Below are 22,560 nucleotides of genomic sequence, written 5' to 3'. Positions count from 1 at the left end.
GTGGTTTGAACGCTTTGATCATTCTTATGCTGCGCAGATTCGCCGGCTCTACAGGCTACAGGCATCACTCAGATATCCCCGCTCAAAGCTGAGGACGTCATTTGGGGTACGGCGGGCCAGAAGTGGTTAAGGTTAGATTCCCACTGTAACATTTTACAGTGATCCTGTCAGGGTAATCAAAAATCTTGATTAAAGGGGCAATAGATATACTGCAGCCCCTGGAAGACTCTTCGCATTTGACACTTCAGGGAGTGTTGGATGCCTGTGTCCCTGCTGTGATTCAAATTTCCCACCCCTAAGTCACTACAGGACACAGCAATGATCTAAGGAGTCAGGGTATGCAGCATGGGCATAGGCATCCAGCACTTCCGGAATTGTCAAATGCTGAAGAGTCTGACAAAGGCTGCAACACTGGAACAGAGGGGAAGTGGGAGACACTGGGGCTGATTTACTAAAATTGGAAAGTGTATAAACTAGTGCAGCTTCCATTTTTTTTGTCAAAGTTTATTTGAACAAGCTGAAGTTAGAAGCTGATTGGCTACCATGCACAGCTGTACCAGATTTTGCACTCTCCAGTTTTAGTAAATCTCCCCCACTGGCTTCTAGAGGTGAGTATAAAAGCTCTTCTATTGCAGAGACCTTTGTTCTCACTTTTTTTTTTTTTTTTAATTGGACAGCACCCTTATATGACACCCATGTATAGAGTTGCACGATTAATCGTTAAAAAAAAATTGCGCTCTCGATTCAACCCTCTCGCGATGCTAATCAGCCATTTGCACGATGTAAACGGTGCAGAGCTGAGCTGTCAAAAAAAAAAGCCGACAAATGTTTATCAACATTCCTCAGCTCTGAAAGATAGAGAAGAGATACAATGTATCTATTAGAACTTTTTAGATCAAAGAAATGAACTTCCATCTGTAAATGAGGGCAGTTTAAGCACCTAAAGACTAAACCTTTTTTGACACTTGTTGCTTACAAGTTAAAATCGGTGCTTTTTGTTAGAAAATTACTCGGAACCCCCAAACATTATATATATATATTCAGGGTAAATGGTGGTCGTTGCAACATTTTATTACGCACTGTATTTGCGCAGCGTGTCTTTCAAACACAATTTTTTGGGAAAAAGTTCACTTTAATGAATAAAAAAAAATCAGTAAAGTTAGCACAAATTTTTTTTGTATAATGTGAAAGATGATGTTACTCCTCAAGAATCGTGAGAGAAAAAATTGTGATTCTCATTTTATCCAGAATCATGCAGCTCTACCCATGTATTCCTTGTACTTTGTGATGTCCTTGTGCTCAGAGGACTTTGCTAAATATGACAGCTTACCGATAATACCTAATGTCTTTCACGGACTCTATCGATGACATTTTGCAGTTGGAGTATCTAAAATTCACTAGAAGCCAGGGGCTGTCTTAACTTGCAAGGCTTCACCAATAGCAATTTTGGATGTACTGGCCCTTTGAGGTCTGTTTTTATAAATGGCTTTTACTCCACTTTCACCCAGGATTTCTGCATATTCCTAATTGAATCCAATGAGAAATTTGTGAATCTTGACCTAAGGTTGTGTGAATCTTGTGAGGAAAACATTCATGTATAACTGCACTGACCATCATAAAAAATATAGCCAGTTGACACTGTTTTTTATTTCACAATGTACTGTATTATCTGGATTTAAGGATTACTTAGTAAACCTATAAAATGTTATTGATTTATTGTAAACTTTATGATCAATTTATCTGCCGGAGCATAATCTCATGAATAGAGAGACTGCAGGTCAAGGACAGAGCTTCTATATTACCCTTTATTGCTACATTCACTGTTCTTCCCATATTTTGCTTATGATTCATCTAAATCAGAACTTGGGTAGATGGTGGTTCAGTAGTTATCACTATTTTCCTGCATTATGGAGTAATTTTTCCAATCGGGTCCCTATCTGTATATAAAGAGAATGCTGTCCCTATTGCTTGATTGGTTTAGCTATAGATATTCTACATTCCTTCCATGATTGAACAACTTACCAGAAGTTTAAATATTCTGCATTAATTGCCCTAGACCAGTGCCTTGTTCCATTATGGAAGATGTTGAACATGCATTCTTCCCTATCTGTGCACGTGGCAAAAAAAAGTTCACATGCCAAAACTATAAATATAATATACTGGTTGTACTGCAGTCAGTATTTTAATTACTTTTCAGGTTTCAGATGCTAGCCCAAATCCTTATGAGAACCTTATGTTCAAATAGTAATTGAGTTTATTAAAATTAATGTTGGTCTATGCTATGGTTCCTCCTCTTCCCCCTGCTGCCATGGTCTAGTGTTCGAGCCACATCACATTGCCACCAAACTAACAGATCACTATGGGATCTTAAATATGTTCATATGTGATCCTTGCCTACTCAGCTATGCTACAGCTTGGTCTAGTTCAATGTCCCCCTCCAGTGCCATAGTGTCCCCCCCCCCCAGCAATTAAAGATATTTCCATAGAGTATGTGTAAGACTAGATCATTTCAATCAGGTGTGACTTACCATTTTGCATTATTGATCAGCAACCAGCATTTCTATTAATCGGGGCACAGAATGCATAGTATTCTGTGAATGGCCAAGTGAAGGGGAGCACAGACACTAATGCTTTCATCCGGGGATGGAACACACAGCCGTCATATAAACAAAAAAGTCAGTGCTACTACCCATACATCACATAGAAAGCAGAGATCCCAGGTGCTCGATCCACAGTCGCTGGCTGAGTAGGAAAATGAGGAAAAGATAATTCGCACTCCGGTGATTGCTCTTAAGAAGTATAATATTTATTGACAAGCCACAGTGACCAAACGCAAATAAGAACAGTTGATGCGTTTCAATCAACTCTTTTGAAACATTTACAGTTGGGCTTTAGTATGAGAGTTCTGTCATCCAAAACTGCTGAGTATCTCTATGTGCATAAACCTGTGGTGCCAGTATTCCATCATCTCCCTAAGATTCATAAACTTGATTGTCCCATCCAGGGACGACCAATCGTGGCTGGAATTGGTTCTCTATTTGAGCGTTTGGGAGAATGGGTAGACCGGCACCTACAGCCTTTGGTATACAGATTGCCCGGCTACATCAGAGATACGAGCACAGTCCTATCCCATAGCACATCTGCTAAATGGATATCCACCTATGTGTGGGCCACACTGGATGTGAGGGCACTCTATTCGTCGATCCCCCACATCGCTGGATTGCAGGCCATCCAATATCATCTTCAACGCTACAGCTCCTACTCTCAGGAGCTACAGGAGTTTCTTCTGTTAAGTGTTGAGCTTTTATTAAAGCATAATTATTTTTTATTTGATGGCGCATATCATGTCCAGCGCTGCGGGGCGTCGATGGGTGCTAGATTCTCACCGTCCATGGCGAACCTCTATATGGGTTGGTGGGAGGAACAAGTTTTGTTCTCTCCCAGCAACCCTTTTGCTAGGCATATTGTTTGCTATGGTCGTTTCATCGATGACCTCATGATGGTGTGGGATGGTGACATTATGAGATTGCATGAATTTTTTAAATTTCTGAATGATAATCAGTTAAATCTACATTTTTCAATTGAGCGTGATGTTTCCAGTATCAGCTTTTTAGACATCACCCTAAAGGGTGATCCAACCACAGGTGATGTTTCAACATGCACCTATAGGAAACCTTGCTCTGATAACACTACGCTTTTTGCAACCAGTTGTCATCCATCCCACACCATCAATGCCATCCTTATGGGGAGTTTATTTGAGCTAAATTTAACTGTTCAACTAACTCAACCTTTGAACTAGAATGTAAGGTCAATTGTTTAGTAGAGATATTCCTGCGCTATCGAATATGGAGATGGCTAAAGGTGGAACAGCTGCATGCACCTATTAGGATAAACACCTGACCTAAGTAAATATTGTATGGATTTCTCTGTTAAAAAAAAAAATATTGTATGGATGGGTGGTGCAGCGCTAATCCTATATGTAAACCTCTGGTGGCTTAAAATTGGGTCATATTAAAGTAGACTCAAGTGTGTATAAATAATCTGGAAAAAACAGTGACGTGTACTTACAAGTGATGTATCTCAATAAAAAATAAAATAAAAATGTGGATATAAACAAAATATCAGCCTTAGGTCATCATTTCAATACCTAATTCACCATAAATGACCATACCAGTGTCTGGTTCAACATAAGTGAGAAAACTTCTTACAATAAAGTGCAACGTGAATGTTACTAATTAATTAGCAATTCAAAGTAATCAAAGTGCATTGTGCAAAACACTGTGCAACTTAAATAACTACATCACATATTGGTTTATAGTGTTAGACAACAGACATTTCGTATAAAGTGCAAATGCGCAAAAAACTCCAAACTATATGATTAAAATATTAGTGAATGTCCCAAAAAATTCTGATGCATAAAAAAGAAAAAATCACACAAAAAAACGCACAAAAAAAGTCCTTATTCTTGATGAAATCTGTGATAATAAAGTGCTGGCATGCGTATGTGGCAGTTAAAGTGCCTGGTGACTCAAAATCTCATGCAGCTTCGTGTGCAAACACTACAGTGGGTAGTGGCCCCTTACCTCAAAGTAATGGGGCAACAGCTTATGACCAAACAGGTTCTTTATCTCTTCCACCTAGGGGCTCCTGCGCATTCCTCACCGTCCAGGGGTAAGGTTCCCTCAGATGTGATGCAAGATGGTATTTATAAATAAAGCAGAGTAGAAAAGACCCCAATAGTGTAATTCTGTTTTCATAAGTACTGGTTTATTAGGTAAAGAAAACAGGTACTCACATTGGTAATTAAATGATACAATGTTTGTATCCGACGAGCGGCGAGCTCGTAACCTTCTCTCAGTGTGTCCAGCCTATCCCGTCCCTACGCGTGGCGTCACACCACACGTGACTTCTTCAGGGGATCCCCTTATGTTGAACCAGACACTGGTATGGTCATTTATGGTGAATTAGGTATTGAAATGATGACTTAAGGCTGATATTTTGTTTATATCCACATTTTTATTTTATTTTTTATTTTTTATTGAGATACATCACTTGTAAGTACACGTCACTGTTTTTTCCAGATTATTTATACACACTTGAGTCTACTTTAATATGACCCAATTTTAAGCCACCAGAGGTTTACATATAGGATTAGCGCTGCACCACCCATCCATACAATAGAATGTAAGGTCATCCATCAGCGCTTATTGGACTGAGGTTATAAAGAATCTGTTATACACCAAGGACTAGAAAGGGTTTTGATGATGGACAGAGAGGAATTACTGTCAGATAAGCCTAAAACTGAGAGAGAGCATAAAAATAAGAATAATAACAAACCTCATCAACCTTACAACTCTAGGAATAGAAAAACGGGTAAACCTATCACATTTGTAACCACATTTTCCCAAGAATATAATCAAATAGTCAGAATAATAAAAAAGAGTCTGCCAATAATACATATGGATAAAGATTTAAATGAAATTCTGCAAGCAGGTTGCCTTTTTTCTATCCGACGTACGCCCACACTGGGGACTGCACTATCACCTAGTCTATTTTCATCCAAACAATGCCAACCCACCTGGCTCTCCTATCCTGGCAGTTACCCTTGTAATATAAAAACCTGTAGGTACTGTATCTTGTGTGATCTGGGTAAAACATTTGTTGCCACAGCTACAGGTGAAGAGTTTACTATACAGCAATACATCAACTGTGGCACAAACTATGTAATTTACCTGATCACCTGTATTTCATGCAGCCTCCAATATGTAGGCTGTACCACACATCCTCTGAGAGCCTGTATAGGGGAACATTACTGTGACACAAATAACCCAAATGCTAGAAATATTTTGAATGCAACGCGTCACTTTAGGGAATGTCACCAGGGCGATCTCTCCTCTTTCCACTCACTCGCCCAGAGGAGGTGACAGGGAGAGAAGGCTACTGGGGGAGAAGCATGGTGGATTTTTAGATTAAAAACTAGATCGCCTCAGGGGTTCAACCTGAGGTGGGACCTGGATTTGCACTTACATTAAGCATGCCTCTCCCCAGAGCCTCCTCTCTCTTTCTCTCTTTTCCCCCTCTGGTGTCTCTTTCACATACCTGAATTATTTTTATTTTATTTTTTACTTTTTGTATCTAATGTTTTTGTATTTCATGGTGTGTTTTAATCATGTATATTTGCATGAGTGTGTGCACACATGTACTTATTATCACTCTAAGGTGTGTGACAAATAGTGGCATACATATGGATCACCCAATATGCAGTATAGCTGATTCCCCTTTTTTGGATAATTGCCTGTAGTCAATTAAGACAATTAATGGGTGGAGCCAGTGATCCTTAGAGCTACTATTTATTTTCAAAGTTTCATGTCTGTAATGTGGTTATGACTAAGGCCTTATAGGCTGAAACGCGTCAACTGTTCTTATTTGCGTTTGGTCACTGTGGCTTGTCAATAAATATTATACTTCTTAAGAGCAATCACCGGAGTGCGGATCATCTTTTCCTCACACAGCCGTCATAACCAGAGTGGGCCAGAAGTACACTGGGAGCTGTACTATGGCAGAAACAAGAGTATTCATGTACTGTGAAGTATTTTAAGCCTTTTATTACCGTCAGGAAAGATGTCATGATTTACAAAAATGTCTGTGCCCAGAGGTCCACTTGAATTTGGCTTCGGTATTTAGGCCTCAATGACCTCTGGATATATTTTTTTGAACTTTGTCTGAAAGCAGAACCTCCCTGAGATCCTTCATTCGAAGGCAATGTAGAGCTCTGTATGACATTGCAACTGTTATTTTTTTTCTTATTGAACATTCACTCTTAATGCTGTATTGCAGGTACATGGTTGTGGTGAAAGAGCCAAAGCACGAGCCCGAACAAGAATCAGTCGAGAAGGAGTGATCTACGCAGGAAGCGGGCACAAAGACCACTCCCTAGACCCAACAAAGAAAGCTCACTTGCAGAGAAAACTAGATAAAAAAATTAATGAAATGTCAAGTCAGAGAAAAGTTAAAAAGGAAAAATAAATTATTTTTGTTTGCTACGTTTTTTCTGGATCTGTTTTCAATCCATCCTGGACTAGAGCTGAAGTGTGCTTTAAAGTGAACCTGTGCTTTGGCTATGCAGGGAAAAGCAACAGGTTTAGTTTAGCGCTGACCCCTGTAGCCTTTTTGTCCACTGCCAGGAGCAAGGAGAAGAAGCCTTGCATAAGTCGATCTTAGTTGGACTATACACAGAGCTGAGGACCCTCTTTTGACCCCTTTGATGGCTTGAGTGGCCAATTGCCAAGCATCAGTGCTGTCACTGGAGAGGAAGAGGAACAAGTGACATGCTGTCATACTTTTGTCTTCAAACTATGAAGTTAATGAAGTGGTGGTTGAGTAAGGGAAGGCCAGTAAAAGTTTGGACCTTAACCTATTCCCACTGGCGAGTAGGCTTTAACACTGAGTGGATGCATATATAGTATGCGTCAATAGGGAACGTTTTTCTGTGCTGAGAGTGCGCTCCCAACACAATAACTAAAATGTCATGGGAAGCTTCTGATGCATACCTGCGATCAGGAACTTCCGATCTTGTGACTGCTGTGGCAGCCACACCATCACAGTGGTTACATGATTGTAATGCCCTCCTCGACCCCCTGGCATTTATTGTCTTATAAAGAGCCTGAGTGGTGGGAAACTGTTAAAACTGAACTCCAGACAGGTATTAAACAACAATGAATACACTTATGTATATGTATTTGTTAAAAAATTTATTTAAAATGCCTGAATTTGACTTACAGTATTCTGTGGGGCCAATCAGGTGCTCTGCATTCCCATATGCTGAGAGGAGAGCAGAGAGATAATCTCCTCAATGTATTGCTGCTTTTTCACTGCCCAGTCACAGGCAGAGAGTGGAACAGTGACCTAGCTGATTTGAACCACTCAATGCAATTAAATTGAGGGTTTCCGCCTCATCACTGGTGTCAAATAACACAGCGTGAGCATTTTCACAGTACTATTACCTCTAAGGGGACAAATAGCAATACAAGTTTATAACTGCAGAATGCTGCAGCTGCTCCCAGTGCCAGGAAAGTATGCAAAGATCTATTTAAAGGGGCTGTAAACCCTCAAGGTTTTTCACCTTAATGCATTCTATGCATTAAGGTGAAAAACCTTTTGTAGTGCAGCAGCCCTCCAGAGCCCCCCTTTTTACTTACCTGAACCTGATCGTTCCAGCGATGGGGACTAGCACATTAGCTCCAGCTGGTGTCTCGGATTGGCTCCCACTGCTGTCAGTCAGAGCCAGTGACACGGGAGGCGGGGCAGAGTCCTGCTTTCTGTGTCAATGGACGCAGCAGCAGAACTTGGAAGTGCACGAGTGCCCCCAGGGAATGCGGGTCTCCGTTTGGGCGCGCGAGAAGTGAAGGAGCTAGGAGTGCTGCTGGGGGACCCCAGAAGAGGAGGATCGGGGCTCATCTGTGCAAAACCCTTGTGCAGAGGAGGTAAGTTTGACATGTTTGTTATTTTAAAAAAAGAAACAACAAACCTTTATAACCCCTTTAAAACCAAAACTGGAAAGCAACCTTAATGAGTAAATACACTTGTTGCAAAAAAAAAAATAAAAAATCCCCTCTGGTTAATCCATGTACATTGTAATGATTTTATCAAACTTCGTTCTTCTCTAAAGAGATAGCTGATTGTTTCAATTTGTCAATGTTCAGAGTTGAAGCTGAGTGGGGGTGACTTTTTCATTATTAACAACCTCATTACCGAACACCTTTCCTGCCCAGGCCAATTTTCAGCTTTCAGCGCTGTCACACTTTGAATGACGATTGTGCGGTCATGCAAAGCTGTACACATATGACATTTTTATCATTTGTTTTCACACATATAGAGCTTTATTTTGGTGGTATGTAGACACCACTGAGTTTTTCATTTTTTGCTAAACTAAAAAATTTTTTTTCTTTGTTTTAAAGTTTGGCAAATATGTTTTCATAAATTTGGGCCAAAATGTATTCTGTTACATTTCTTTGGTGAAAATAACCCAAATCGGTGTATATTATTTAGTCTGTAGAAAAGTTATAGCGTCCACAAACTATGATGTATATATCTGAAAATTGATCAATCCTGATGTACTGATGGCCTATCTCATTTATTGTGGCCCAAAAATGCCAGAACAGTACAAATACACCCAAATGACTCCTTTTTGGAAGGTAGACAGTCCAAGGTATTTAGTAAGAGGCATGGCATGTTGTTTGAAGTTTTAATTTTTTTGTTATAATTTTTTATAAAATTCACATTTTTACACACTATTCTTGCTTATAACTGTGAACTTTACAGTTATAAGCAACCATTTTTCTTTATCGTACATCACAGGACACAGAGCCAAAGTAATAACTATATGGGTATATAGCCACCTTTAAGTGATTGACACTGGCATGCACAAGACAGGAAGTTGCCTCCCTTTATAACCCCTCCCACACTGGGAGTACCTCAGTTTTTTTGCCAGTGTCTAAGGTGTTGGTCACGGTTAAAGATGTTTTATGAAGAGCTCCACTGGAGCAATCCTTGCTGGACGAGCAAGCTAACAAACCAAATCCATTCAAAGTGCCATTTAAAGGCCAAAGTGAATGTTATCTGGGCCTCATCACCGAAGAGATGAGGTTTTGCCTGTAATGCCTCTCTTGAAGGGCTGGACCCTGGGACCTAGTTCTTTGGTTATTTATTAAATGCCAAAGCCTTTCTCGTAGGGTGCTATACAGGTCCAGGGGAGTTGAAATCCCTTTTAAGGAACCCGGTCCCTGAAGGTCTTTGACTTAGCTCGACATGATGGGTGAAAATTGGATCTGTGGGTTTCCAACAGAATCCTGCGGCGGGGATAAGGTAAGTGAAGGTCCTAAGGAAACTTGGTTTGCTTAGAATTCTTCTTTGAGCAAAAATATTTCTCTTGTCATGCCTAATAATCACCACTAGATGGCGTAGGGAGCATACTTATCTCCACAATAGCCAGGTCTCCCTGTGTACGCTGCTGTGTCTCTAAGGGTTTTTCCCTGGACGGACGCCGCCACTGTGGATGAAGGGCAGGGGGATTGCTGGGTCTTCGGAGCACAGCATCTTCCCTGTAAGACCATGCCCGGCCAGTGGGCGGTCTGGCTTTCTTACCCCACCGGGTGTTCACCCCGGGGAATGCTTTACAAGCATCCCAGGTGGCTCAGAAAGCGGTACTCGTTTCCCCCCGCGCTGCTGCCGAGATCCCGGGTGGCGCCAAGCTCGCATGCAAGAATCTCATTTTGAATTTTCAAAGGCGTTCCAGGGGTGGGATGAGGGGCATGGCTTAGTGCGAGGCCGGTGTTGTGCCGAGAAAGTTCCTCTCGGCGGATAAGGACCCCCCTCTACTGCGCAGGCGCAGCGCCTGCACAGTAGGAGCCGGCAGAAATAGCCTAGAAATCAGCTGTACACGGCGCCTGTAAGAGGGCCCCTCGCGGATCAACAGTGGATGCGCTTGTCTTTGTAGAACCTCTGTTTGTTGCTTTGTACTATGCATCCCGAAAAGGTGGTTTAAACACCTGCAAAAAAGGTAAAGGTTTCCCCATCAGGCTCTGAGGCCCCTGGTCATGCCTCCATAGTACCTTCTTCTCCGGACAGACCAGAGGTGGCTAGCCAGGATGAGCCGTTGGTTTTCTCTGGTGCAGCAGCTGTTTCCAATCCTCCAGCCCCTATTAATTTTACTGAAGATGCCTTATCCTCAGCTCTGGTTGGGTTAGAACTAGGGGTGCAACGGACCGTTGCCGATCCGTGATCCGTACGGATCACCCTCCGCGGATCGGCACACCCGCGATCCGCGGAGCACTTTTCGGCCTCAGCCATAGGAAAGGCCGCGGCTTCGGCCTAGCTCCGGAGCCGGTGGCCATCTTAGTACACCCGGAAGCGGCCACTGTCTGGACAGGAAGTGACATTTCGTCGCCGCCATCTTGCTATACCCCATACTCCTGCACAGTACAATAATGATAGAGTGAGAAGGGGGCAAGCGGACATCTTGTTATACCCACCGGAGTTTTAGATTTAAAAGCCATTTTCAACACAAAACTGAGCTTATATGCACAAATACTGTATTTATGCATATAAGCTCGGTTTTGTGTTGAAAATAGCTTTTAAATCTAAAACTCCGGTGGGTGTAACAAGATTTGTGTGGGGTTTTTTTTTTTTTTTTCTGATCCGATCCGTGACTCTGATCCGAGGATCGATCCGATCCGTGAGATTTTTGATCCGTTGCACCCCTAGTTAGAACAGAGGTTAGCAGCTTTAATCGCATCCTCTTCCCAGAGTGGGAGGAAACACAATAGTTATAGTCCCTCCCCCGCTCCGGACTCCCTGTCAAAAGAGCAGCAATGGCCGGAGGAAGAGGAATTACCCTCAGGGGACCGGGAAGAGGGGCAATCTAATGATTCCTCTTCAGAGGAATCAACTGTTGAAGAACCTTTCTCAGCCTCTCAATCTGAGAAATTGCTAGTGCTCTGCATTCAAGTTGCCCTTGACAGAGTCAGCCAAAAGGCCCATTTCTTCACTAGGCTCTTCACGCCTTTCCTGTTCATCCTTTGCTGGCACAACTTATATATGCTGATTGGGTTCACCCTGATAAGCATTTTCTCCCTCCTAAAAAATTTTTAACTCTCAATCCTATGGAAGAGAAATTCACCAGGAAATGGAGTGTTCCTGTAGTAGATGCTGCTATATCCTCTGTGAATAAAAACCTGACTTGCCCTATAGACCATGCTCAGATGTTCAGGGATCCAGCAGATAAACGACTAGATTTTTTACAGAAGACTTCTTTTTCTACGGCAGGTGCAGTAACTCAACCTGCTGTGGTGGCAATAGACTTCTGTCAGTCCCTAAAAGACCAGCTGAAACAGGTTCTTAAAGATATTCCAGTTCAGCAGGCCCGAGACTTAGCCGAACTGCCTAGGGCGTTGTGTTTTGCAATTGACGCTATTAAAGATTCTATTCATCAGGCTTCTTGCCTTATGCTCCTATTGGTGTATATGCGTAGGATCTTGTGGCTGAAAAACTGGTCAGCCGAGGCGCCATGCAAAAAAAAACAAAAAACTTTTTGCTGGGTTTCCGTTTCACGGTGAATGGCTGTTTGGGGAGGACTTGGATAAATACATTCAAAAGATTTCAAGTGGGAAAAGTACCTTGTTACCAGTTAAACGAAAGAATAAGCGACCCTCGTTTAAGCAAGCTTCCTCTCCAGGGCCAGGAGCATCTGCCTCCAGGCAGTTGTGACAGCCTCCGCCATCAGGTCCAAGAGATAAAGCTCAAGGTCATGCCCAGAGACAAAAGAAGTTCTGGGGAGGAAACCTACAAAGCAGAATTCTAAAGCCTCCTTATGAAGGGGCGCCCCCGCTCGCTCGGGTGGGGAGAAGACTTTTGCAGTTTGCAAAGGTGTGGCAGGAAGAGCTTCAGGACAGCTGGGTAATCTCCACAATAGCGCTGGGTTACAAGCTAGAGTTTTGAGAGTTTCCATCGCCTCGTTTTTTGAGGTCAAACATTCCCACAGATCCAGGGAAAAGGCAAACCCTGTTCCTGGCATTAGACCAACTGTTATCTCAAGGGGTGATCATGGAGATCCCTGTGGAAGAGCAGGGTTTGGGGTTTTATTCAAACCTCTTCACAGTGCTAAAACCAAATGGAGATGTCAGGCCCATCTTAGACCTCAAAGGTCTAAATCAGTTCCTGAATATTCGCTCATTTCCCATGGAGTCGATCCAGTCAGTAGTTTCCATCCTACAAGGAGGGGAATTTGTGGCATCAATCGACATCAAGGACGCATATCTACATGTGCCTATTTTTCCTGCTCACCAGAGATTTCTGCGATTCGAGGTAGAAGGGCACCATTTTCAGTTTGTAGCTTTGCCCTTCGGCCTAGCTACTGCACCCTGGGTTTTTTTACAAAGGTTCTGGCCCCACCTCTGGCCAGACTAAGAACTCAGGGCATAACGGTTATAGCATACCTAGACGACTTGTTACTAGTAGACCGGTCGGTAGCCTGCTTGGACCAAAGTGTGGTCAGCACAATCAACCTACCTGGAATACCTAGGTTGGATTCTAAAACTAGAAAAATCATCCTTAAAGCTATTAGGAAGGCTGGAGTACACTGAAAAGTGTTTTTGCCCCAGGCAAAAATCAGCGCTATAAGGGATTTGGTTCTGGTGGTCAGGACAAAGAAGAATCCCTCCATTCGCTTTTGCATGAGGTTGTTGGGGAAGATGGTGGCTATATTCGAAGCTGTTCCCTATGCCCAGTTTCATTCGAGACTGTTGCAAAACAGTATACTAACTGCTTCGAACAAAAAGGTCCAAGCTCTAGATTTCCCATCTGACTCCAAAAGTACGTCATAGCCTCATTGGTGGTGCATGACCAAGAATCTGCAAAAGGGGAAATCCTTCATGCCAGTTACCTGGAGGGTGGTAACAACAGATGCCAGCCTTTCAGGTTGGGCAGCAGTCCTGGAAGAAGCGTCTGTCCAAGGAAGATGGTCCACGACCGAGAAGAACTTGCCCATCAACATGCTAGAGACTCGGGCGGCATGCTTGGCTCTGGAGGTCTGGACATTCAGGTTGCGGAATTGTCCTGTCAGGATCCAATCCGACAATGCTACAGCAGTGGCTTATATCAATCACCAGGGGGGCACCAGGAGTCATGCAGCCCAGAGGGAGGTAAATCACATCCTAGCTTGGGCAGAGAAGCATGTACCTTGCCTATCAGCAATCTTCATTCCAGGAATAGAGAATTGGCAGGTAGACTTCTTAAGTCGCCAGCAGTTGTTCCCTGGGGAATGGTCTCTTCATCCCGACATCTTCCGGGCTATATGTCAAAGATGGGGGACCCTGGATTTAGATCTATTGGCGTCCAGGTTCAACAAGAAGCTAGACAACTTTGTGTCAAAGACAAGAGATCCACTCGCTTGCGGGTCAGATGCGTTGGTGACCCGTGGGATCGGTTTTTACTGATTTATGCGTTCCCTCCTGTTCAGCTGCTACCTCGTCTTCGCAGAATCAGGCAAGAAGGGAAACCGGTGATTCTTGTAGCCCCGGCATGGCCCAGAAGATCTTGGTATGTGGAGATCATAAGGATGGCAGTGGGGGACCCATGAACACTCCCACCACGTCCAGACCTGCTCTTGCAGGGACCAGTATTCCACCCTACCTTACAAACACTAAATTTAATGGTTTGGCTATTGAAACCCATATTCTGAAGAATTGGGGTCTTTCAGGGTCAGTGCTGTCTAGCCTGATTAATGCTAGGAAACCAGCTTCCAGAGTCATATATTATAGAGTCTGGTAGAGCATATGTTTCCTGGCGTGAATCCAAAGGTTGGCATCCTCGGAAGTATGTCATAGGCAGAATTCTGGCTTTCCTGCAATTAGGGGTAGAAATGAAGCTGAACTATCAAAGGTCAGCTTTCGGCTTTATCGGTATTGTTTCAGAGACCACTCGCTTCTTATTCCTTGGTCAGGATTTTTATACAGGTAGTGACTCTGCTTAATCCGCCAGTTAGCTCACTATTATGTCCTTGGAATTTGAACTTGGGTTTTGTCGGTATTGCAGAAACAGCCATTTGAGCCAATACGATCTATTCCCTTGGTCCTTTTGACAAGGAAATTAGTGTTTCTGATTGCGATGTCCTCTGCAAGAAGGGTATCAGAATTAGCGGCTCTTTCATGTAAAGAGCCATATTTAATTATCCACAAAGACAAAGTGGTGTTGCGGCCTCATCCAGTTTTTTTTTGCCTCAAGTGGTGTCAGATTTTCATCTGAACCAGGATATTATCCTTCCTTCATTTTTTTCCAGAACCTCGTTCTGGGCTAGAGAAGTCACTACATTCCCTTGATGTAGTGAGAGCAATTAAAGTCTATTTAAAGGCAACTGAAGCAAAATGATACTCCAGCTCCACTGCCAATATGATGATATATGAACTGTGAACCGGTGCTCTAGCCAGGACGTTCAGGCCCCAAAATGCAGTATTTGAATCAGAAAAAGGCTGGCGACTCGGATGCTCTTGAATAAAAGTTTTTTATTGGGGTTAAAGGCAACTGCTCAGATTCGGAAAACAGATGTTTTGTTTGTTTTGCCAGACGGTTGATCCTAAGAAAGGACAGGCAGCATCAAAAACTGCTATTTCTAGATGGGTTCGACAAATTATCATTCAGGCTTATGGTTTGAAAGGGAATTTCCACCCTTTAAGATCAAAGCACACTCAACCAGAGCAGTTAGTGCTTCTTGGGCAGTGCATCACCGGCCTCTATGGCTCAGATCTGCAAGGCTGCAACCTGGTCTTCAGTCCATACGTTCACTAGATTCTATCAGGTGGATGTGAAAAGACATGAGGATACCGCCTTTGGGCTCAGTGTGCTGCAGGTTGCAGTATAGGTCCTCAAGTCTGATGGCGTCCTGCTTATATGTGTCTCCCTCCCTTCAGATGGCATTGCTTTGGGACATCCCATATAGTTATTACTATGGCTCTGTGTCCCGTGATGTATGATAAAGAAAAAAGGATTTTTTATAACAGCTTACCTGTAAAATCCTTTTCTTGAAGTACATCACGGGACACAGAGATCCCTCCTCCCCTCTTTGGGATATACGTATATTGCTTGGCTACAAAACTGAGGTGCTCCCAGTGTGGGAGGGGTTATATAGGGAGGCAACATCCTGTCTTGGGCGTGCCAGTGTCCATCACCTAAAGGTGGCTATATACTCATATAGTTATTACTATGGCTCTGTGTCCCATGATGTACTTCAAGAAAACGATTTTACAGGTAAGCTGTTATAAAAATCATATTTTTCTGAATAAATAGGATTCATTCAGTGTTTACTATTGTGATTAGCTGTGATTGGCCCTGTCTGTGTGAGGTATGTTCTGGGGTGGAAGTCATATGATGTCCTCCCAGAACAATAGGGCTCCCGCTTGGGTGGCATTTCAGCCTGTGTTGGAAACTGTTAATCAGCTGATGCACTTACCTTGCTCTAATTATGAAAGTTGCAGGGTCTACATCCCTTTAGAAGCGATTCACCCTTTGGGAGTATCTCACGAAAAAAACATTTTTGTTGTAGAGGATGCTTTAAAATCTGACATGTATCTTAGTGCAGACTATCACACAAGAAGGAAATGACATTTCCAGGAAAGTTATGTACACCATCTGTGTACAGAAGTCCTCCAGGTTGCCATATTGCATTCAATTTTACAGAAAATTGCCAGGTTGCAAATTCAAAAGGAAAAGACATTTTAAATAATTTTAAATTACATTATGGCTTGTGTAGCAATATGCTATATTTCTTTTATTTGCTATATTGGAGCTACACTTTAATTCTGAAACATGAATGTTGACCTCCCATAAAAAAACTTTTTTTTTTATTTATAGGATTTCAGGGACAAAACTTGAAACTGATAACCTTTGTTCTTTAAAGTGGTTTTAAAGGTTTAAAGTGTTACTAAATGCTCAACAGTAAAATCAGTCTGTATATGCAGTACAGCATGCTTGTGGAACCTAAGGGGTTAATCCTCCGTATTGCTTAAAAAGGCTGTTTGATCCTGTTTTCTTTGATCCTCCCCTTCTTTCACTGTCCCCAAACCATTTCCTGATAATACAGAGGGAGGGTAGGGGACAAGCTGTACATGCTCAGTTTAGTGTGTATTGCTATAGGGTTTTTTCTTTTCTTGAAAGAGTGCATGTGATCAGCACAGGGCCAATCAGCACTGTCCAGACAGATGGTCAGGGGTCCTGTAGCCTTATAGGACTGTCAGAGCAGAATAAAAACTCCTACAAGCTTTAACCAGGCACTGATAGAAGTCACAAGACTGCTATATACTGCTGATGAAAAAAGGTATTTAGCAGTTTTATATTTCCTAAAACTCTTGCATTTCCATGTTTTGTGTACTGTGGGAGACCAGATATGGTGAATGCAGGGTCCTGGGTTTAGTAACATTTTAAGTTTTCTTACCTTAATGCATCCACTGCATTAAGGTGGAAAACCTTACATTGTTAGCTCCCCCAGCCCCTCCTAAATACTTACCTGAGCCTGATCTTGATCCAGCACTGTGCCTGAGAACAGCTGCGCTCTCCTCTCCTTCCTCACTGGCAATGGCGTCACTAGGGTTGGTGTCACCTGGTGCTGTAAAACCTGGTGTCACCCCCTCTCCTGTCTAGGCTTCCCATCGCCCTGCAGGCAGCGCACGGTCACGGGGTGCACCCCAAACTGGCCCTTGTAAATGATAGTATAGGGTGGTATAGTGGCAGGGTAGGGTAGTATAGGGTGTTATAGTGGCAGGCTAGGGTGGTATAATGGCAGGTTGGGCTGGTATAATGGCAGGTTGGGGTGGTATAGGGCAGTTTGCGGTGGTATAGGACAGGTTAGGATGGTATATGGCGGTTTGGGTGATATAGGGTAATTTGGGGTGGTATTTTGGCAGTTTGGGGTTGTATAGGGCAAGCTGGGGTGGTATATGGCAGGTTGGGGTGATGTAGGGCAGTTTGGGGGTTGTATATTGGCAGTTTGTGGTGGTATAGGGTGGTTTTGGTGGTATATTGGCAGTTTGAGGGTGGTTTGGGGTGGTATATTGGCAGTTTGGGGGTGTATGAGGGTAGTTTGGGGTGGTATATTGGAAGTTTGGGGTGTATAGGGCAGTTTGGGGTGGTATATTGGCAGTTTGGGAGTGGTATAGGGCAGTTTGGGAGTGGTATAGGGCAGTTTGGGAGTGGTATATTGGCAGTTTGGGAGTGGTATATTGGCAGTTTGGGGTGGTATAGTGGCAGTTTGGGGGCTATAGGGCATGTTAGGACTTGCAGCTTACACAGAAACTTACAACATGCCTGCAGATGAAGACAGACACCCGAGCGGGGCTGCTGTGTCCTCACCTCTTTCTCCTTCTTCAGCTGCGGGATCAGCCAGAGTGAAGGAGTCTGTGGGAGGAGTGGAAGAGACAGCCACACCCCAGCTCCGCCCACCAACTCTGGCTACCTCGAGAGATATTGAAGGTCTCAAGTGACAGCTTAGACTGACTGGAGAGTGATACAAGCAGCCTCCCCCGCACGGCTGGGTGCCCTGCTCGAACTGCTAGCTTCAAGCAATATAGTGCACTGTGTAGCAGCGCCAGCCCCGGTGTCACCCCTCTGGCCGGTGTCATCCGGTGAGGGCCGCACCCCCATAGCAACGCCACTGCTCACTGGACATGGAGGCCTCAGCAGGAACCATTGGCTCCTGCTGCTGTCTATCAAATCCTGTGAGGAGGGAGAGGGGGATCGGAGCCGTGCCGCATCATCATTTGTGTCAAACCCACAAACCCGTCCTGAAACCCAAGGTCAGACGACATGACACGTAATATGTTTTTCATGAAAATATTTTTTATTGCAGTTAATAAAGCTGTTATCATTGACATGATTATTCAAATATTCATTAGAAATATATTTAAACATTGAATACATGCAAAATAGTTTTATAATTCGTTATTTTTTTTTATTAGTGTGTATTGTACACATCAAGTTTCACATATATTTGTGAGTTCTTATATGTTACTGTGGCAATGCTGAATTTTCAGTTTGTCGAAAGTCCAACCTACTTTTGTTATAGAAAAAAATCTGTGTTAAGAGTAACTTCATATAGTTGAGTATCCACAACATAAATATATATTTTAAAAAATATTAATTTTCTTCCAGCATCACAAAAATTACTCTTTACTTTTTTTATCCTTTTGAGAGAAGTGTATTGGATTGAAAGAATGGCATGGTCCAGAGGTTTGATTTTGATTATTTTTTTTGACAATGCAATAAGTTGTTTAGCCACATCTTAAGCCCATCTCAAGCCTAAACTTTTCTTTTGTTTGTAATACAGTGGAGGATGATTATAATTTCTCTTGAGGACTCAGTGTCACCTGTGGTCCCATTGAGATCTCCTTTCACTTCCTCTCTGTCATAAGGATTCAGAAGGACAGGAAGTGATGGAAAATTTCTCCAGTGGGGAACAGGAAAGCAACAAAAATAATATATTTTTTTGGTACAATAAAAGGTTAGCACCTTAGGCAGGTTTTTATTGCTGTGTGAGCCTTTCTATCCCTTTACACCCTATAGAGTGGCCCCAATCCTTCTGGGGTCCCCCAGCTCCTGTGTCCTGCTGCTGCGTCCATTCATACAGACGGCAGGACTCGACTCTGCCCCCCGACTCTTGTGTCATTGGATTTGATTGACAGCAGCGGGAGCCAATGGCTGCGCTGCTATCGATCTATCCACTCGGGACCCGAGACACCAACTGGAGCGGGTGTGCTCGTCCCAGGCGCAGGAACAATCGGGCTCAAGTAAGTAAAAGGGGAGCTGTGGGGGGGGCTGGTGCACTACAAGAGGTTTTTATGTATGCATTGAGGTGAAAAACTACGAGGGTTTACAACTCCTTTAAGCTAATCTTCTGTCTATAATGCCTCCTAAAGCTGGCTATACACTAGTAGAATTTTGTTCAAAATTTTTCAATTTAAGAACATTCGTTCAATTCTTTGATCAGTGGGGTCAAATCAACATTCAACTTCAGCCGCAATGACTAGAGAATTCAAAGGAGCAAGATGGAAACGTTTTCTTGAACGAACAAATTTCTAACCGTGTGTGTACTGTTTTTATTCAAGTCCTTTTCAAATGTACTGGGTATTTTCAAACAATTGGTTGTACAAACCTTCAATTGAAAATCTACTAGTGTGGCCAGCTTTAGTCACTGATTCAGAAAAATTATATAGATCAGAAGTCCTTACCTGTAAACTTATTCTGGGTTAGTGAGTATTGATGAATGAGGGTCTTTTTTTTTAACAGGTTTCCTTTTAAACAATACGTTCAAATTTCAAAAATGAAAATCTGATACATTTTCTCATTTGCATGTCCTTGATCGTGTTGATAGCAAGAAAAGCAAAATGGGTTGCCTTTAGTTGCAAATCATTTGACTATATATTCATTCACTGATGTTGTGGACGTTAATTTAGAAAATTACAATGAACTGCAGCTATGATTTTTTTATTTTTTTTTTTTTAAATACAAATGTGTCAGCTGCCCAGGGGGTGTACACAAAATACACACCAGTAGTTTACCAGAATTTCAAAACTAATTTTCCAAGCAAATATTCCACCCTTCCTTTTTTACCAATATCCTGCTTCAGAGTAAGTCACAAGTGGCAAATTCAATGATTGTTAGAAAAAGATAGTTCATCTGAAATTTTTTGCATTATATATTCTTAACTATTTACAGGTTAAAACTTTTTTTTTCAATTTTCTATAAATCCGTGGTTCATAATTTTTTTCAATTTTATTTTAATCAAGTAATTCAGCAGAAACATCTATTAACATTACCTTTTATCATTTGATAAAAAAAAAAAAAACATATTTTATGAAATTATCCACCATATTAATTAACCCTGCTTTTGGGGGGGCCATTGGGTGTAACACAATTATTCTATATGAATCGTGTCAATAATGTATCAAGTGACAGACATTCAGTTGTGAACTCTATTTAAATCATGCAGTAAGTGAATCTTTGCACATAAATCAATAATCCTGATATACTGGTTTTCTAAAAATTGTGAGAAAGCAATGGAAATGTAGTGGTGCTTCTCTATCATACATCACTTCAGTAGAGTAAGGGACAACAGGGACATCAAATATATATGGTGCTTTTTACAGTCAAAATGTAAACCGCAAAAACCCCAAGTCGTTCCATATCTTTGTACACTACAAAATTCAGCTGTACTGTACCACCATAGCGTGCAGGCTGGGGACATTATATACTTTACATCCATATTAAATCCCATTAGTATTTAACTAAATAATTCACCTTATTAAATTCATATTGATTCAAGAAAACACAATCTTAACACATAAAAACATTTAAAATCAACACCCTCTGCATATCTGTGCATGCCACATATTTATGCAGCTTAGCACATATCACAAAACATCAAAAGGGGACCTGGGGCAAGAAATGTAGGCTGTGCTGACAAAATGCACTTACTGAGATTAGCTTGACTTTATGCATGGTGGAAACAGCAGCAGAGTCCTTGCTTGAGTGGAAAAATGTCCTGCCCACAAGGTGCTGTATTTTTATCCTGCTGTCCCGCCCACGAGGTGCTGTATTTTTATCCTGCTGTCCCGCCCACGAGGTGCTGTATTTTTATCCTGCTGTCCCGCCCACGAGGCGCTGGATTTTTATCTTGCTGTCCCGCCCACGAGGTGCTGTATTTTTATCCTGCTGTCCCGCCCACGAGGCGCTGGATTTTTATCTTGCTGTCCCGCCCACGAGGTGCTGTATTTTTATCCTGCTGTCCCGCCCACGAGGCGCTGGATTTTTATCTTGCTGTCCCGCCCACGAGGCGCTGGATTTTTATCCTGCTGTCCTGCACATGCTGGATTTCTATCCTGCCCACATAGTGCTGAATTTATGTTCTGATGTCCTGCCCACAAGCTGCTGGATTTCAAATCTCAGTTAAGACTCTGCTGCATAATTGATTAACAGATAAATACTACAATTTTAAGAAGATATAAAGATTATACTTATGTCATCTTTGTTCTGTTTTATTATTCATGATGAAGAATGGAAATTTGTTTTAAGATTAAAAAATGTAAAATATTTACTTCTCCTTACGTTTAGAAGCTGAGCATTAATATTTCTGTGGCAACACACATATGGCTTTGGCTAGAGGTAGCTGTTACATAATAACAAGCTAACCCCCAAGGTATTTTTTTAGATCATCTAAATATTGTAACTGTCAGCAAAATATAATTGTTTCATAATTCTCAGTAGAATATCGTGTGTAGCAAAGCAAACACAGATGATAAGTCTTTAAATGTTAGCAATTCTTTTGGCAATGTACAGCCTGAATTTAAATTATGTTGGAAACAGAAAATCATAGTAAAATCTTAGCAGAATTTACAGCCTGGAATATTAGGAAATAAATCTCATGCCAGATATTTACAGAGTATTTTTGTACATTAATATGTTTACAGAGAGTCATGATAACTTTCTGCTTTGCCTTTTGGTTCATTAACATTATTATCATTACCAACAATCTTATCATGATTTGAATTTGTAGTTAGTTTTGTCGTAGCTGGTGCCACATAGACACGGGCTTTCTTAGGGTAGCCAACATTTGGTTCCAGTGGGTCATGCCCATCCCACTGACTGAAGGTCCGATGATCACATGGCCGACATTTTCTGTTCTGCCGTCATCACAACATTCTGCTACTGTCACCCTCAGAGACAAGTCCTAGAAAGACAAAAATCACCATATCATATCACAGCATTTGGAAATCTGCAAATCCACCAGTGTTTGACATGCCTGTTTGGAGGAACAAGGTGACTTTGCTGTTTGGAGATTGGGGCTTCTATTAATGGCCATTTAGAGCTTATGCATTTTTCCCTAGTTTTATTTGATATGTTCCTGGATATCCTTCTAGCAGCATGGAAAATCCAATCTCACAGTAATTGCATGGATGAGATTATAAAGAGAGTTTTGCTATGTCTCCTGTGCAATCTAGAAGTGAAAACAGTATTAAAATC

At 42.1% G+C, this 22,560-nt stretch overlaps 2 protein-coding genes across 3 annotated transcripts in view; one reads left to right on the top strand and one right to left on the bottom strand.

Moving 5' to 3' along the window:
• IGHMBP2 (immunoglobulin mu DNA binding protein 2) overlaps positions 1 to 7,043 on the top strand; it is a 116,212-nt gene extending 109,169 nt beyond the window's left edge. Inside the window, exon 15 of the mRNA XM_073604559.1 lies at positions 6,838 to 7,043. Within this exon, the coding sequence (XP_073460660.1) occupies positions 6,838 to 7,026 (189 nt within the window). The 3' untranslated portion in view covers positions 7,027 to 7,043. The remainder of the gene's footprint in view (positions 1 to 6,837) is intronic.
• Positions 7,044 to 19,795: 12,752 nt separating this feature from the next.
• The window catches only part of SYT12 (synaptotagmin 12), a 170,354-nt gene continuing 167,589 nt past the window's right edge, over positions 19,796 to 22,560 (bottom strand). For both annotated transcript variants that reach the window (XM_073604557.1, XM_073604558.1), the window contains exon 8: positions 19,796 to 22,267. In XM_073604557.1, the coding sequence (XP_073460658.1) occupies positions 22,094 to 22,267 (174 nt within the window). In that variant the 3' untranslated portion in view covers positions 19,796 to 22,093. The remainder of the gene's footprint in view (positions 22,268 to 22,560) is intronic.

This window comes from Aquarana catesbeiana, linkage group LG11, assembly GCF_042186555.1.
Source record: "Aquarana catesbeiana isolate 2022-GZ linkage group LG11, ASM4218655v1, whole genome shotgun sequence".
Lineage (NCBI taxonomy): Eukaryota > Metazoa > Chordata > Amphibia > Anura > Ranidae > Aquarana > Aquarana catesbeiana.
Note: the sequence above shows the minus strand (reverse complement) of the source record. Positions and strands in the feature narration are given on the sequence as shown.